General features: G+C 41.5%; 1 protein-coding gene across 1 annotated transcript in view; it reads right to left on the reverse strand.

The window, feature by feature from the left end:
* Positions 1–2,778: 2,778 nt before the first annotated feature.
* The window catches only part of EHF (ETS homologous factor), a 50,958-nt gene continuing 35,519 nt past the window's right edge, over positions 2,779–18,217 (reverse strand). The window contains exons 7-10 of the mRNA XM_082226702.1: positions 10,610–10,672; positions 8,701–8,896; positions 6,478–7,906; positions 2,779–6,202 (exon numbers count right to left, since the gene is read on the reverse strand). Coding sequence (XP_082082828.1) covers positions 7,807–7,906; positions 8,701–8,896; positions 10,610–10,672 — 359 coding nt within the window. The 3' untranslated portion in view covers positions 2,779–6,202; positions 6,478–7,806. The remainder of the gene's footprint in view (positions 6,203–6,477; positions 7,907–8,700; positions 8,897–10,609; positions 10,673–18,217) is intronic.

Consider the following 18,217-nt stretch of genomic DNA (forward strand, 5'->3'; position numbering starts at 1 on the left):
TTTTAGTTCTTGCGCTGTTTTGGAAAGCCCAGATTACAGCAGTTCACCTATGAATGCAAAGTGAATTGACTTTCTTGCAAAAACATCCCTCTTCTCCCAGACCTTTTCAAGTGTGTGTGTGTGTGTGTGTGTGTGTGTGTGTGGTAGGGGCTTATTGTTTGTTACTGCATCATGTTTTTTCATCACCATCATTTTCAAATACAATTTTCTTTTCCCATTAATTTTGGAGAATGGCTAAAGAAAACCACAGCAGAACTTCACTACAGCAAGGCTGGGATCTGCTGCCTGACTCTTCATGAAGATACAGTTTCTAGATTCTGTGATGCCCCATTTTATCTCTATTGGCTGTGGATTTGGCAACACCAACAGAGCGGAAAAAGCAGTCCTTTTTCATGCTTACTGCTTTCATGAATTTAGCATAGCGTTTATGTAGCTTGAAGTCACTTATTGCTTCTGCTATGAGAAAATCCTTCCAACTTTAATTGCCAAAGCGGTTAAGAGCTATTACAGAAATTCAGTGTTTTTCATCTACTTTAGTTCATCCCTAAGCTACAGGACGAATGCCAGCAGAGTCATTGTTTTGAACTACTATAGCCAAGATGTTGCAAGTATTGCAATTATCCATTTTCCTTGTGGTTTCTTTTCATTGGCATCCAAGCTCTTTGAGTGATTGATGTGGTGATGTGCCATTCAGGATGAGCACAATGCAATTTAAAAACAACAACAACACAACAACAGAGGATGAAGTCAACAGGTGAATATCTATTACAACACATCTACCCATGTTAGTTAAAATACACTTGCCTCTATCAGGTCTATCTGAAAACTCAGCATAGCTGTAATTGCTCTTTGACTTTGGAAGTTGCACCTTGAGTGGCTTTAGGTACCACATAATGAACCTTATACCTTATAATTATGAAACCACCAGATCTTGTAAGTCTTATTACTAGATACCTAACACAGGCCAATCCAAGATCTGCTCTGTTACAGCTCATAAGAGAGTGATATCACATGTCTGATGGGACAACATCCATTGGGGCAAGGAATTGTACCAATTGCTGCTGCTTCACCAACAATATGCATTCTTCTCCTTGCACTGCAGGAATCTTTCCCTGCTCTTGCTGTGAAAGACAGGGAATATGGTAGTATTCTTTTTGCCACTATTCCTGCACATTGAGCTAAACTGTCTAATCAGAAGCACAGTTACTTCCATACCTGCCATTTTTTCTGAACCTCAGCTTGAATGGGGGAGATTTAGATTATGCTGTGGCTAACCTGTTGCATTGCAGTGTTATCTGTGGTGTTGCTGTATCTTTCTGAAGAACTAGTTGGCAGTGATGTTTCTTACTTGAAATACATTTGTAGCATTCGGCCAGCCTCCTCCAACCTGTTGCCCCAAGCTGCTCTGGACTACAACTCTCATAAGCCCCAGCCAGCACAGCCATATGGAAGAAGCAGAGGTGGCGGCATCAGCAGTGTTGGGGATTCTAGAACAGCATGGGATGCAATGCATATTTGCTGAGAATGAAGTCCTGTGCTCTCTCATGTCTTGCATAGGACTGTAGTCAAAACTGACCCAATGCAATCAGTTTGGATGGGATGGGAATTGCAAAAGGGTCTCTCCTGGTTCTTCCTTGTTTGCCCTCCCATCTCAACAATTAGCTCTGCACATGTTGCTCTGAAGAACTATGCAAGCTTTGGATGTCAGATGGATCATTAGAATGCTAGGATAGTTCACAGCAGCCCAAACAGGTTTGACCAAAATCCTCAGAAATGTTTGCCTATTTTTTCTGAATGGCTGTTCCCTATTCAAATCAAGAAGCTGGAGGTAGTTAGACTAATCAATTTCTCCTTAGCTCATATTTACAAATTATAGGGAAGGTTCTATGGGTATATCTATGCATCTATCATCTATCTATCATCTATCTATCTATCTATCTATCTATATCTATCTATCTATCTATCTATCTATCTATCTATCATCAATACATTTGTCTTGCAGAATTTGCCTTGTTGTTGAGAGGTCTATCTGGGCATGAGACAAATAAGTCCCAGATGCTTTTTAGCCTGAAGGTAATTTCAACATGGAAGCTTCATAATATTTTACATATCCATTGCAAAGCTATTAAAGTAATCTGGCAAGTATAACAGGTGAATCATCTAGTGCTGGATGGTCTGATGAGATCTTACCAGTCTCAAGAATTGCATATGTTATGCTAGAGGACTCTGATATTAAAGAGGTGTTGCTAATTAAAACAGATGAGATTTAGTTATGCTGATGAGAGAACATGATGTGAAATAGATATGATGAACTGAGAGCTGGGAGAATGTCATTGTGTCTACTGATGTCAATAGAAATGTGGTTATTAATTTTGCTGGACCAATGTTCACCAGTGAAGGCTTATGTTGTTTTCTGAACTGTGCCCAGAGAGATTGTGAACAGAAATCGGTATGAGTCATAATTTAAAAGAAACTTTTTAACTGAAACATAGGAATCATTTCTGTCAGGAATATGTGACAGATAAAATAAAAGATAATTTATTTCCTCTTCCAAAATGCTAACATTGCCCACTTGTGAATAAATGCCCATCTTTATTCATTCTGTTTTGTTAGATTCCAACTGAAGCCCTCTAAACTCTCTAAATACAGAGATGCCTCAAACTGCCATGACTCTAATTTCCTACTTCACATCTTGCCTTATCAAGACTATATTATTTCTTTCTCAAGCAACTGCCATGAGGGAAATTCAAATTATTTATTAAAAAAAACCACAGGAAGCAAAGAAAAGCATTGTTTTAATTAGCATTCATAAACAGAAATCAGTGTTAAGCATTTTATGGCACTTCTGTAATCTGACATTTGAAGCAAAAATACCCAAAGTATTGTCCTGTTGGAAAACATTTAGACAGCAAAGATGGAGCAACAAACTGAGATTATTCAGCAACATGAAAGCTGGAATGCTAAGCATATAAATGTCCCAACATTTAACTTGACATTCAGCAGCTCCCAGTAAGTATCTTTTAAAAAGCTCATTGTAGCTACAATCCTATGCGCATGTACTGAGGAGCACTGAACAAGGTGAAACTTATTTGTGAATAAACAAGCACAGAATCAGACTGCACTGTAAACAAAAAATATGTGCTAAGAAAGCTTGTTTAGGTAGCAAACAACACAGACAGATCGCACAACAAATTCTTTGACCATGTGATTTGCTTGCAACCAATATAAATATAGAAACACCTTTATAGAACTTTATGCATATTAAAAATATGCTAAAATAAAAAAATATATACAAATCTTACCAGAGTAATATTATATATATATATATATAAACCTTTTGTTTTTGTTTTGTTTTTTAAAAAATCATCACTCCATTGCTTGCCAACATACCATATAAGAACAGCAATCTCAGAAATGCCTTTATGATATAAACATTCATATAAACATCCTGTTGGTTAGAGATGGTAAAAAGTTCATTTTTGGCTGGGACCGCATGTAATTGGCAAGATCTGTGGCAGTTAATAAATCTATTGTCTCTGTTTATAGCAGAGTAAATCTTATGTTACTTCTGTTTCCAAATCTATAGAGTCCTGAAATCAAATGAAGTCCTGAACAATAGCGGGAAATATCTGATACTATTATTCAGTATAGTGGATTGATATTATAGGATTGAGAAATAATCTAATGAACGTTGTTTATGAACTCAGAAAGAGACTATTCCCGCAGTTCCTGCTCATTTTAAGAGGAAGAACTGTTCCTCATCTTCTCTACACTACAAATTTATGCTGGTTTTATGTTAGTTTCTACCAAAGACTCCTGTATAGCCGGGATAGGGAACCTATGCTTTCCAGGTGCAGTTGGACTTCACTTGCCCACGCAGCATGGACATAATCAGGGATGATAGGAGTTGTAGTCCAACAACATCTGGACGGCCACAGGTTCTCCACCCCTGTTGCATAGTGCGGGAAGGGGGTGCTGAGATAAATCACTAGACCCTCTCATAGAATTTTGGTTCCTAGGGATTGCTGGGACGAGAGAACAACTATTTTACTGATGCAAATATGTAGTCTTATGTCCTAAAGGTTCACACCTAATTACAATATCTCTGCAAACTGAGGAGCTGCTGGGACAGTCTAGCTCCCGTAAAATTGTCATCAAAGAAGTATTTTTACATGATGGCATAATTATAAGTAGTTACCACAAGATCTATGTGACAGTGAAATAGCTGCATTAGTCAATGTGGATTACTTCCAAGAATTCCAAAGCAAGAAAGGTGTGGGACAGAATAAGAAACCAGAAAGGACTACAGCTAATTTAACCAGCTGAGGGCTTGAATTCGAGCCAACACAATAATTAAATACTAACACAACTGTCAGCCATTTTGTATGTGGCACAGAAATTCTTTTAATTACCTTCTCATATTACATATTACAGAAGAAGGCACATACAGTTTCCACGTAACGTTATCCAAGCCAAGGCTAGTTATGAATGACTGGAAGTACAGATACTTTTCTCCTCCCCAAGTCCTCCTGCCGCTATGCTATCCCAAAGCTAAGGTATGGCTTGGGTTTGGCATTATGTCTGACCCCAGGCTCATGGTTTGTCAAGCTCCAAACAAGCCACGAATATTGCCAAGGTTTGTTCTTGACCCCACATTCATGATTTGTTGGGGGAAACAAATTATGAGCTCAGATTCAGACGTAATGCGAAGCTAAACCATGGCTTAGCTCCGGGAAGCAGGGCAACGCTTTGCCATAGTTTGCTTAGCTTTGTGTGTGATCTGGGCCATCGTGTAGTGCTATTCTTTTATTCCCAAGCACTGATAAATTAGAAGTACAAAATTATCCATTCAGTGTGTTTCATTCATTAGGACTATAGATTGGCTATAAATGTGTATAACCTTTTGGCTCAGAAACACTCCATACTGGTAATTCCCAACAGTGACAAATCCAACCCATCGCCTAACATTTATGCAGGATCAGATAATTGGTTAGATGCGGGGACCCATGAAGTTAACAATGGCAATAGGAAGCAAGCTGGGGTGGTGGAATCTGATTCAGAGACAGAACAAATGTTAAGTCAAGAAAAAGACACAAGAAGAAAAGGCTTGCTTTGACGGCTGGAGTCCTATGATTTCATTTGTAAATAAGATGAACCTGCCTCCACCCGCCTTATGTAAAGTAAAAAATGTCACATAACTATAACTGATGGTGACAGCTTTGGCAATAACTGAGCAGGAAAAGGTGTTGTCTCGCTGACATGCCTATGTGTGTTTTTCTGCAAAGACCAAAGAGGGAGGCACAAAAGCTTACGCCATAATCAACTCATTGACCTTTAAGGCTGTAGAAGACTTGGTTGCTTCTGCAAAAACCTGACCAAGTCCCCCAGTAGCCTTGACAGTTTTGTGCTGTGCTCTGTTGCTTTATTCTTCCATTATATACCTAGAAAACGAGCGATCACCTGCCATCTAAGAACTTTAAAAGGAAACTTTGAAATTAAGACTCCAGTTTGGATTTAAATCATGTGGGCAAATATAAATGAGCCCAAAGTGACCATTTTTAAGTTAAGCACTTGCAACAATTGCCTAATTTCCCCTGATAGGGTAAATCTGTGTCTAGACCATATCATTTCACAGTGCCTGTAAGTGCTCATGTGACGGAATGGTCTTCCATAAAAAAAGAAAAACAAAGAATCGTTACAAAAAGAAATTAGATGTAAGGTTCTACCCTAGGCTTCTCCTTGAGACGTCAGTTTTCTCCTTGAGATGTCAGATGGAAGGAGTGGCCTTTGAATGGAGGAGAATTCAACTATGGAATGTGGTGCAGTCAAGATCTCACCTGAGTGAGAACTAGGCCAACATGTATATATAGCAGCCAGAAACAGAATTTTTGAGTGCTTGATGAACAGTTTGTATTAGGCAAGGAGTAGATAATCTTGCCCCTTCCAGATTTTGCCATACCACAAGTTCCACAATCTCTGGCAATTAGCCATGCTGGCTGTGACTGCCAGAGCTCAGAAACATTTGGCAGGCCCCAAATCTCCATCAGACCATTGTTAGATTTTGATATATATGTATTTGTATATGGATACATTTCTATCCTGCTCTTACTCTTACATCTGAGCAGGAATTAAACCCATATTAAGTCGAAACGTAAGAAGGTACTATATACAGAGTCAGATTATTTGGCTCAGTATTTCTCACCTTCTCACCCCTTGCCTTTTCCTGTAAGACCCATTACAGTCGTTAAGAGTCGTCAACAGGCTCATCTCAGCTATCTGCCTATCTCCCATTCCCACCACCCTTCTGAGTAATACCCCTCCCCACCTTCTCACTATATAGAAGGATCTGGCAACTTCTGTTTCAGTGTATCTGAAGAAGTATGCATGCACACGAAAGCTCATACCAAGAACTAACTTAGTTGGTCTTTAAGGTGCTACTGGAAGGAATTTTTTTTATTTTGGCTCAGTATTGTCTACAATGACTGGCACCACCAAGGCTTCAGGCAGCAGCCTCTCAACCCTACTGGAAGATTCTGGAAATTGAACCTAAGATTGTTTGCATGGAAAGAATGTGCTCCCCCACAGAACTACAGCCCTTCTCTGTATGAGGATTACATCTGACCAAAAAGTTGACTTTTTCACAGAGATTTTGGCACAGTGATTGCCTAAGATACTCAAACGTGTCTCAAGTTAACAGCCAACCACTTCTTCAATGTGGTGCTGTCCAGGTATTGTTGGACTCCAACTCCCATCAGCCCCTGCCAGCATAGTCAATTGGCAGGAGTGATGGGAGTTGCATTTCAACAACTTGTACCAGGTTGGGGAAGGCTGTCACCATAAGTTTTTGGGTTGTTTTTTTTAATAAGCTAGCTAAGCATTCATAAAACTGGTAATCAAATTCCACTAAAAAAACACAAAATTATTATTAATAATAATAATTGAGTTTATATACCACCCTATACCCAGAGGCCTCAGGGTGGTTCACAGAACAAAAGAATACCCTTTTACTGAGATCATGGAATCTCATGTTCCAGGACAGTTATTTGAACAAATAGTCTTTCATCCAGGAACATGAATCCATCTCTTAAATTGAGGGTCAAGAACGGAGACCAAGACAGGGCAAGGGCACATTGACTACAGAAATAATATCCCACAGTCATCATATTCCACAGTTTTACTCAGCTACCTCTAAAACAGACACAAGATTTGAGTGGCCAGATCTTTTCATATGATCCTGGCACTGTGATAAAGGATATAGATCAACCTTTCATAACCTCACACCTTCCAGTTGTTTTAGACTACAACTCCCCTTGTTACTGACCATTTGTCACAATATCTGGAAGGCTCCAGGTTGAGGAAGGGCAATATATAGATGCATCCTAATTTCTCTTACATGCAGAAAGCAATAGTCCTTATTTTCAGGCTCTGAAGTAAAAAGTAATGCCCTGTGAGTTCATCTTAGTACATTCTTCTCTCACAGTATTGTCATAAATCACATTTCTCTTGGAATACATTTTTTAAAGTCTTCACAAGAAAGGAAAACACATCCCCAAACACAACCATACAGCATTATATCATAGGTCACAGAAAACTGTGTACATCTTTCCCCATAGAAAGACATATGCCAAATAAAATAACTTCAACATCAATAAACCATAGTGTTCCTTCTTCCCATTAGAAGTAGATTTCTGCCCGTCCTCCCTCAATTTTTTGTACATAAATAGAAGAAAATAGTCTCTGAAATATTTACATCCATGACAAGTTCCTGTTGGTGAAAATTTGTACAGTTGTTTTTAAAGTGGATCCTTAGTTCTCATTTTCTCTCCAGCCACGAGCGTTCTTTCCAAATTTATATACTAGTCTCCGACCATCTACACGTTCAAGAATTTCTCTTTTGTAATAGTATCTGTTAAAAAGGAGCAATGAAGTTGGATATATCAGAACTGTCTAATGAATGGTTGGTGAATTTCCCCCTGAACTCAAATTAAAATTGGATTTGGCAAATTAAGTTATTCCTCTTCCCCAAACAGAAAATAGGTGAGCTTATTTGAAGGCTGATTCATAGGGGATTCAGAACCCACTGCATGATGTGATCAGGAGTGCAACAGGGTCTAGAAACCCCAAACTCCATCCACAAGCTACTGTGGCAGACCCACCACCCACTTTCCAGTGAAGGTCAGAGCAGGAACAGGCAAGTGTAATCCCCCTGCCCCAACAAATATTGACTCATTAGTTTACTGAACACGGAGGCTCAAAGTAACATAGCTCAATATGAAATCAATATGAAATTAGGCATACTTTAAATCAATGAAACCAATTAACTCACAGAGATTTAAGTATTCCTAACTTGGTTGGAATTGTGACAATTCTCTGTGATAGCCACTAGGCCAATAAAAGGCTACATGCAACATTTTGCAATATCATGCATCACAGTTTTTCAAATATCAGTTGGTGTGGTTACTTATATTTCATCGGAACTCCTATATCAAGGATGAGGAAGCAGTGCCCTCCAAATGTTGGCTTATAACTACCAAAATCCAGGACCATTGGTCTTGCTGGGCCAATGGGCCTTGGACAAAATATAGGAGGGCCACGTGCTCAACTCTCCTGCTCTATATCAAATACATTGATCACACCGTAGGATTCCAAACTAAGCACAGTTACTCTGTGCCCACACTTTCTCCCTTCTTGTTAACCTACCTCATGGCACGGCTGAGTTTCTCATAAGTCATGCTGCTATTGTTTTTCTTCTTTCCCCACAGCTGAGCTACTGCCTCAGATTTTAAGAATCTGAAGATGCCTTCAGACCGGTCCTCCCATTTTATCAAGCCTGGATTCTTCTCCGGATGCAGGAGAATGTCTCGGATAAATTCCCACAAGTGAGTCCCTCGAGGAGCTAAAATAAAATGAAATACAATGAAAAGTTATCCACAGCAACAACTACTACATGGGGATAATCCTCCCCCCCCCCCCAGTTCCTAATAGGAGATCATCCCTTATGCTGTGTATAGAAATAACCAATAGTTCTCTGAACAGGTGAAAAATTAGATGGTATATTGTCCTTAGACAAGCATATCGATCTAGGAGAGTTAGAAAATTTTCTGACCACAGGAAGCATCATTTGGTGTCAGGCAAAAGACATGCTACACTGCAGCTGTATATAAAGAAGCCCAAAGGCTCTTCCTTCTGCCTCTGAAAGCTTACTTAGAGGGAAGCAATTTGCAGTGGATAATTGACAAGAGGAAAGAGAGTGCTTGATTTTTCTCAACCAAGCCACATTTCCCTGAAACACCCCCCACTAACTGTTTAGCTGAGGACAGTTTGAAAAGCAGAAGAGAACAACATGCAGTTTATCTCCTCCATCCCCACCAATGGCAAATGTTTAATCAATGAAAGATTCAATCCATGACTACCACTACAAAGTTTACATTTCTATGAAAGAATGACATCTTGGCTAACAAGCCATCTCCTACAAGTTTATTTGTAATATTGAGGTTCTCACTAAGGACAAATACCTAACTCATTTTTGTTTTTGTCTCTAATTTCAGATCGTAGAGTGTTTTCTGCAAATCAGTTACGTTCAGTGTTATTTCCTGTACTCTTGTCTGCTTTGAATGAAGGGAAAATATGCAACTGAGCCCAGTTCAAATGGGACATTCTGAGAAGAACTCCCAAATTAGTACCAGACTCTGAATGGTCATCCTCATGGGAATAGGAACAGATAAAAAGAGCAGTTGTGTGCTTTTTTGAGCATTGTAGTTGTCTAACCACCTAACTCATCTCCAGATACAGTGGGAGAAGGTTAAAGTTGCATAGCTGGCAAACTACAACATTCAAACAAATGTCTTAAAGTACATTCCTCACTTTGACTGGACCAGGGGTCTGCAACCCACGGCTCCGGAGCCGCATGTGGCTCTTTTACACCTTTGCCACGGCTCTGGGGCGGATACTAGCGAGGGGAGGAGGCGCATTGTGCGCCCCGACACTCCCCACTGTGGCGGGCGCTGTACTGGCTGTGACGTTGCATGGGGCGGTGTGTGCGTTAGTCACGCACCGTCCCGACGTCACCTTCCCGCCCGCCCGCCCGCCCACTACATTGTAAGGGGCATGTACGCTGGTCACTGCATTGAAGGGGAGTGAAGAACACACACAAAAAAGGTAACTTGTTAATTTAACGTTTATTTCTATGAGGAGGAGTAATTCTGAGGGGTCAAACAAAGAAATAATTTTTAAAAAGTGACAAAAAAGTTATTTGTATAGTGACGAGTTTTGCGGCTCCCAGTTTTTTTTTCTTCGAAAACGGGTCCAAGTGGCTCTTTTTGTCTTAAAGGTTGCAGACCCCTGGACTGGACAGTGAAGGTGAAGGGGATGTTCATAGCCAAGGCTATCATGTTGCCATTTATCCCTAGGAGATAATGCTTAAAAGAGTATAATAGAGTAGGACCTTCAGGTTTTTTCTCAGACATTTAAATTCTAATGAAGTTTACAGTGGGCATTTTGTGTGCAATTCCTTTTCTGTTGGCTCTGGTTCTCTTCACTATCGGTTATGTCAGTAAATATTTGCTCAGCCCCACCTTACCGGGCAATAGTTCTGTAGTAGCTAACTTACTGTGTTTCTTGCTGTGAGATTTTGGAAGGTGGTCTTGTGTTTTTTTCAGCCCTGAAGCATCTTCTGTAACAGAAAAGGGGGGTAGGTCAGTTCTTCCACCTGTTCTGGCACACACACTCATGACCCTGTTTCTAGAAACAATCACATGATAAGCCTTATCTACACAAAAATGTATTGTTTATATTCTGTTCTCAAAGTAGCTTGCAAGATGAAGAAATATAGCATAAAAGTACATTTTCATTCAGTGCCAAACCTTCTAATCTGTTTGAAAATAAAGCAGCATAAACCTAATAAAATTATCACTTTCCAAAATCACAAAAGGCTCAAAGAACAAAAATGTTTTCCCAGAGTCCTTAAATGCATCCATTAAATAGGTCCAATGAATTTCACCGAGCGGAATTTTCACAATCCAAGCCATCATCTGTCTTTATTATTGTTTATTTACATAGCCTTGTGTTGTCTATTACATTGTCCTGCCTTGATTGACTTTTCCTTTTTGTTTGTTATGCAATTATTTAAGTTCATAATATTATTTATTTAATATTCCTCTCCCTATCAATAAACACAAGTGTATCAATAAACTATTACATTTCTTTCAATTGCAATCCTCAGTCTGTGGCCCTTGTCACTGGTTATTTTTTAAACACTGGGAGGAGGGGGCAAATTAAAATGCATATTAGTGCCGCAACAAGGGGAAAAATTATCCAGATGATCCAAGTCAGGGATGAAGAAGCTGTGGCCTTCCAGAAGATTTTACTGGACTACAGCTCTCATCACCCTTGGCCACAGGCTCAGCTAACAGTGGCTGGCGAGAGCTGGAATTCAATAATATGTAAAGTACCACAGTTCCCCATCTAACATATAATTCTCTAACTAATATATGGAGAGAGAAACTCCCAGATTAACCCAGGCTCAGACCATTTTGGGCTTTAAAGGTCAAAACCAACAACTTGGATTGAGCCCAGGAACAAACTGGCAGCTAGTAAAGGTCACACAAGATCTATGTGAGCTTGCTATTTGGTTCCAGCTAAAAGCAGAACTGCTGCATTTTGAGGTTTCCAAACTGCATTTTATAACAGTTCAATGGATAGTGTATTGTAGCAGTCAAGTGAAGAAGTAGCTGGAGCATTCAGAACAGGAGCCAGGTGCTTTGCTTGAACACCAGAAAGGAGCATAAAATAACTAGTAATTCATTAAAGAGGCACAATCTTCCTGTCCCTCTTCCCAGTCCCTTTCTTTGAACCCTTTGCCTTTTGAAAGCTGAATTGGCAGAGGTGGAAGGGTGCAGAAATGATAATGATTAGCACCAAGACAGCGAGGGGAAAACATATAGACAATGTTAGGCTTCCTTTGTTGGATATTCACCTCCCCAGGTGTTCAGCCTGGATACACAAGGGCTAAAGTGGGTAGGGGGACAGGTAGACTCATACTCTAGAACAGCAGCAAATTTCAGAGGGTCCTCACCATGGATGCCCCCTCCCCTGCTTGGCAACACACACACTATGCAACTTGACTTTTTTCTGCAGCAACAATCCAGACAGCATTTTAGCATAATGGTGCAGGTTAATTTGATTTCTTACCTACCCTTCACCACAAGGCCCCAGAGCAGGTTACATACATTTTATAAATACAATATTAAAATCAGTTTAAAACTAATACAATCAAAAGAATAGGGTAGATTCATTTGGCTCCTATCCATAGTAGCAGCCCACCATTTTAATTGACCCAAAACACATTGGCCCTGAATCTAAAGGTTGGGTCATTGCATCTGAGGTAAATTAAAATGGCAGGCATCTACCACATATAAGAACCAAGGTTGGCTCCTGTTCAAAAGCAATAGAGCTACCTGCCCAAGGCAAAAACAGATACCCCAGGGGCAAGCAATGAGGGCAATAAGATGGCACAGCCAGGTCAGGCCACTGAAGGGCCCTTTTGATCACTGGGGCCCTTGGCTAATGCTTGACTGACTGCTGGTGCCAGGCATGCTCATGCAAAGTCTTCCACTCCCAGGCCTCGCGTTCTTGGTTCCTGACCCCAAAGAATCCTGTAAACCTCTCCAGACCTTCATACTAAACAAACAAACCTCACACACACACACACACACACACACACACACACATATATATGTATATGTATATGTATATGTATATGTATATGTATATGTATATGCCTTTCTAAGTTTATGGTTATCACCACATTAGTGAACTCCAGAAGTGAAGGACACACTGGGTGAAGCAATACTTCTGTTTCTCACACTTGAACCCACTGCCAGTCAACTTGATTGAGGAATAACTCCAAGTTCTAATATTGCAAGTGAGGGAGGAAAACTTATCTCAGACCAAACTGAAATTAAATGACACACTAATGCTAGGCCTGCCACACCCTTTGTTGTATCCTCTCTAAGCCCATTATTTCCAGAAATTATATTAAAGACTTCCTCCTTCGTTATTTTCTGGTAACTGATCTAATGCAAAGTGTGGGTAGTGGTGAAATAGCAGGGGTGGATGGAAAATATTGTATTAGTTTTCCTGATTATAAGGTCAGCTCTTCTGTCCTGTTTTTTTAATGTGCCTTTCGCACTGTGGTACCTGTTGCATTATGGAACTGTGGCTTCTTGACTGATATACTGGCATGCTAAACTAAATTTCATTCATACTAGTGGACATTGGACAGCTTTGCTACTCCCTCATCTTTTCCAAACATGTGTGTTTCTGTTTCCCCATCATTCCCCCATAAAGACAGCAGGAACTGTATGCGAGTACAGCACCCCAAATTTCAGCATTTTACCCCTGTAGTTTTCTGGGTCAATGGAGCTGCAAATAGATTTTTTCCTCAGAAGGAATTAACACAAAAATGAGTGCTAATCTCCCACTACATTCCACTAGATTTATGAAAGTGGCTTTTACTTCATTTGTTAGCTCAAATATAATGCAGAAATTCACAGTTAGGAAAACCCTGGGGAAATAGAAGAAAGTGCTGTGTGAATCCAGCCTAGATTAGATTAGATTTAATATCCCGGGTGATTAAAATAACACTCAAAGCAACTCACACAACAAAACAACAAATATGCAATGTAAAATATGGAAATTATGTATTCAATATAGTATCAAGAACAATAATATGTTCTAGCTGCTGTCTCTCTTGCTGTCCCCAGCAGAGCAAAGTCTCCAAGACTCTGACACTCCAAAATACCACCCCAATGTGCTGTCCTCCTTCTGCAATCTACCCAAAGGCAGTCAACTCCAGACACCAACCTTTCACATATATGGTCTCTCTTAGGCTGTTCCAGACACTGCCTGGCTCAATACCCTCTATCTCAAACTCCACCATTTCACAATTGCCTCCCAGCTACTCAGCCTCAGCTGTGAGCCACAGGACAAGGCACCTTTCCCCTTTAGCTCACCAGTGCTTTTTCCTGGGGGTACTGAAGGGTACACAGTACTGGCACTCCCCCCCCCTAGAAGAAAAGCACTGAGCTCAACCAACCTGAGCACATAATGGTGTGTTTCTGAGTATGGATTGGTGGAGAAATTGGGTTTAGTTCACAGTTACAGGCAGACCTACCTCATTTGCAATGTCTGAAACAATACATGGACTGAAACACAACCACCCTTTGAAATTTGCATTGTCCCCGAATTTTGCAATGCAGTTTCCCAGCCAACTAATGTGTACAAAAATGATTACACTAGGGCAAAGCATGCGTGGAAGTGCCTATACTAGTGAAAAGAACATACAAAGAGAGGCAATCACTTTGCAAAACTGTATATTAGTCAAAACCTCATACAAAAATGTTTTGAATAAGAGAAATTCACAGTAAAAAAAAATCAGTTAAAAGAATTTGATGTGGAGTGTGGAGAACCGACTAGAAAATGGAGAAAGCAAAATTGACAAATCCAGCCATCCCTATTTTTCAGGAAGTGGGACAATCAACAGGTCTCAGGGGAATAAGAGACAATGTTGTTAGGAATTGTTGCCAGTCGGACATGGACAAGTCCGCCTTCCCCTTACTGATGCAACAGTATGCTGGAGGGAGGAGGGAGGGAAATTGGATTTCTGAGCACTAGAAGTTCCAGAGTAATGAAAGGTAGAAATTCTCTCTGTTCATCACTTAGCACACTTAGTATGCTGAACACTCACTACTTTAAAAACAAGCCAAAGAAGCTGAAGGCTTGCTTGCCTAATCTACTAGTGGCAATCTGTTTCTATTTATCAGTGGCACATCACCGAGTGCCAGGAACCTGTGTTGTGTCTGCCTTGCAGGAGATCAGTGCCAGAGAAGCTTAAAGCCCACACGTGTTCTTCCACCTACACACATGTATAAACAGTCACCAGTGGAAATTAGCTATTTGCATGTGCAGATGACTTACAGTAACTGCCAGGATTTTCTGCACAAACTTGTCCGAACATTTTTTTGTTGCAACACTGATAAGCACTCCAGGAAAATGGCCTTCCATTAGGTTCTGCTGGAAATCTGTAGCCACAGCTGAAAACCAGCTAATTACATTTGTGCTTCCTTCTGCACTGTCAAGTTCAGAGAACACCATCCTCTTGTACAATTTGCTGAGCTTGTGGGAAAGTCCCAAAATCTAATTAAGGCTTGACAGTCCTGCCTTTATGGAAGCACACCAGTCTTAAAACCGAAATCCATTGGGAATTTTGCCCTGAGAATGAGACTCCGAGGAATTTAAATTTACTCTCCTAGGGAAAAGAAATCCTCACTACTCTTGAATTATCTAGTTATTTTATTCTATTGAAATTAGGGCACAATCCTATACTGGAGTTCTGCTCGCTAAAGAGGCTTTTGGATCCGGTAGAAGCCCTGCTGTGCCAGCAGAATGGCAGCTATGTTGCCATCATGGCAGATACACCAGAGCAGTGGTTTTCAACCAGTTTGCCATGGCACCCTGGGGTGCCTTGAATGATGGTCAGGGTGCCATGGGCCACGCTGGCCTCTGTCCCTCTTTCCTTCCTTCCTTCCTTCCTTCCTTCCCTCCCTCCTCTGATGGTCTCTCACATCTCTGCCTCCCAAAGACTTTCATGGCTGCTTCTTACAGCAGCCCTGCCTGCAAGCTCCCCAGGTGAATGGTGCCTCTGGGGCTAGCCAGGGGGTGTTTCCCAGGCCCCTGTGGGGCAGTGTGAGGAGGCACCTCTCTTTGGGGCAGGGTGGGCAGCTCAGAGACCAGTAGCTGCCCAGAGGACTCCCAAGGAGTGGGGAGAGGAGGATGAGGGAACACTCCACATGGGAGGGTGTTCAAAAAGTGGTGAGGGGCTGTTGGCTCTGTAGGCAAGGGGTGATATAACAGGGCTCCTGAGCCCCAAGAATGTAGTTGGTCAAGGGAGCTGTAGACCCAAAAAGGTTGAAAACCTCTGCACCAGTGGAATGCCTGTGATTCCTTCCTGCAGAATATCCTGGTTGGCAGAGCTGCTCTGTGGTTGAAGAGATGCCTGTAATGTAGCTAAAACAAGGGTAGAGTTGCATGAAGTTTGTGCACAGCACAAGGGAGAAAGCACCCTTGCTCCAGGTCCTATACCTCTTCAATTGATGCCCATAGATCTGTTGGCAGCACAAATTACTATCTCCAGACCTGGGGCAGGAAATTACCCCACCCCCATTGACTTCAGTCAAAAAAGGGCAGGGATTCAAAAATAGCTGTGCCCACATCAATGGCCTGAACAGAAGACTCAATACCTAATTATAGCACACTGCCATGGGGAGATCATAACTCATACAGTGTGTGGCATGGGGTTGTATTTACCTACCAGAAGGAGTGGTAGGCAAAAGGGGTTGCTTGGAACATGGAGGAACCAGGCTATTTGCTCCTGAATTTGTTGGCTCAATGTGCCTCAATGTGGGAGGGCCTCTCCTTTTCCTTTTACGAGAGTGCACTCTGGGTTTGAGCCAAAGAACTCAAGAATGGAAAACAGTAGGTGTTCTTCCCACCTAAGAGTCTTCTTGCAACCTCTGTGCTCCTGGCGCTGAGGACTGACTGTTGAAATCAGGTGCAGGGAAGACAAATGCTCTGTGATTTGTCTTATTGCTGCCTATCGCTGCTTAGTGGTGTCTGCAGTGTGGGTTGAAGTATCAGAAGTTCCCTCCATCCTTCACTCCTAACGCAACTGCTTTGTTTTCCCAGACATGCAAACAGTTATTGGGGCATATTTCCCCATCCTCCGATGGGCCTCAAACTCTCCTCACCTGCTTCCCAACCTATAGAGCGAGACACTGGAAGGTACTGATGTCAGCGTATGTTTGTGACTCTCCTTATTGCATCTCCTGGTCCTTCCCCTTGGCCAATTGGCAAAAGGCTCTTTTCCTCTCTGGGTGGGTCTGAAACTCTTGTCCCAGGGAGGGTGTGTGAGTTTCCCAGGACACAGTTGGTCACTTTGCTGCATATCACATCTTCCATCTCTTGAGCATGTGTTATGCTCCTAAAAGAGTGGCTGGATAAAGATATTATAATCCCTGCCTGAGGACTGGTTGTACATCTGGGCCTTGTGGACTGGTGTTGTTGTGGCTTCATCTTGCTTGGTGTGGGTGAGGGTGAGGATTGTGTGCTGGGGTGTGTCTCCATCACTGAGAGGTCATGGGCTGCCTCTTGTGTATGACCAGCTCGTGGGCAGGATTGCTAGCATATACCCTGATTACTTGGCACTGACCCTATTTCTAGGCATATTGTGGGTGTCCCTCTCTTTTATTTATCTTATTTTTATATTTTCTGCTTCAGATGTGCCTTCAGATGTCTTCTGAAAATCAGATAGTTGTTTATTTCCTTGACATCTGAAGGGAGGGTGTTCCACAGGGAGGGCACTACTACCAAGAAGGCCCTCTGCCTGCTTCTCTGTAACCTCGCTTCTTGCAGTGAGGGAACCAGAAGAAGACCCTCAGAGGAGGACCTCAGTGTCCAGGCTGAATAATGGGGGAGGCTTCTTCGGGTATACTGGGCCGAGGCTATTTAAGGCTTTAAAGGTCAGCACCAACACTTTGAATTGTGCTCACAGTAATTGCATATGATTCAGGAAAAAAAGCCACATCGGTGTTTTTTTCAGAATATGCAACTTTGGTTTTTACAGCTGTGCCCTTGGCATGCCATCCTACCTCTCTAGGCCCAACAAGGAAGTGGATAAACACACCACAACAGGGAGCTTGACTGAATCTCATCACTGTCAGGAAAGATTTGAAGAGCTAGCAGCCATTTTTAATGAGAATGGGTGGACAGCAAAAGGGAAAGAGTGATCAATTGCTGAGCTCACTTGTTTGAAGTGTGTGCACTGAGATAAATCAGGTTGCACAGCTGTTGTAGATCAAAATGACATTAAACACTCAAATGCATTTTTTCTGCCATTGTTAATAGCCTATTTGAAAATAGGACGGCCATCTTTTTCTGCTGGCAGAGCTCCTGTGCCTTAACAGCTGCAAGAAAGGAAGCCATTAAGCACTGCAAATTCCACAGCATGGGCACACTGTGCCATAGTGGTTAAGTGCTGGGCTTTGACAAGGGCAAGACAAGTTCAAATCCTAAGTCATCCACTAGTTAACCTTGGCCAGTCACCATAACTTACTTCACAAGGTTGGCTGAGAATAACATGGAAAAGGGTAAAACCATGTAT

This window comes from Podarcis vaucheri, assembly GCF_965113315.1.
Source record: "Podarcis vaucheri genome assembly, chromosome: 1".
Lineage (NCBI taxonomy): Eukaryota > Metazoa > Chordata > Lepidosauria > Squamata > Lacertidae > Podarcis > Podarcis vaucheri.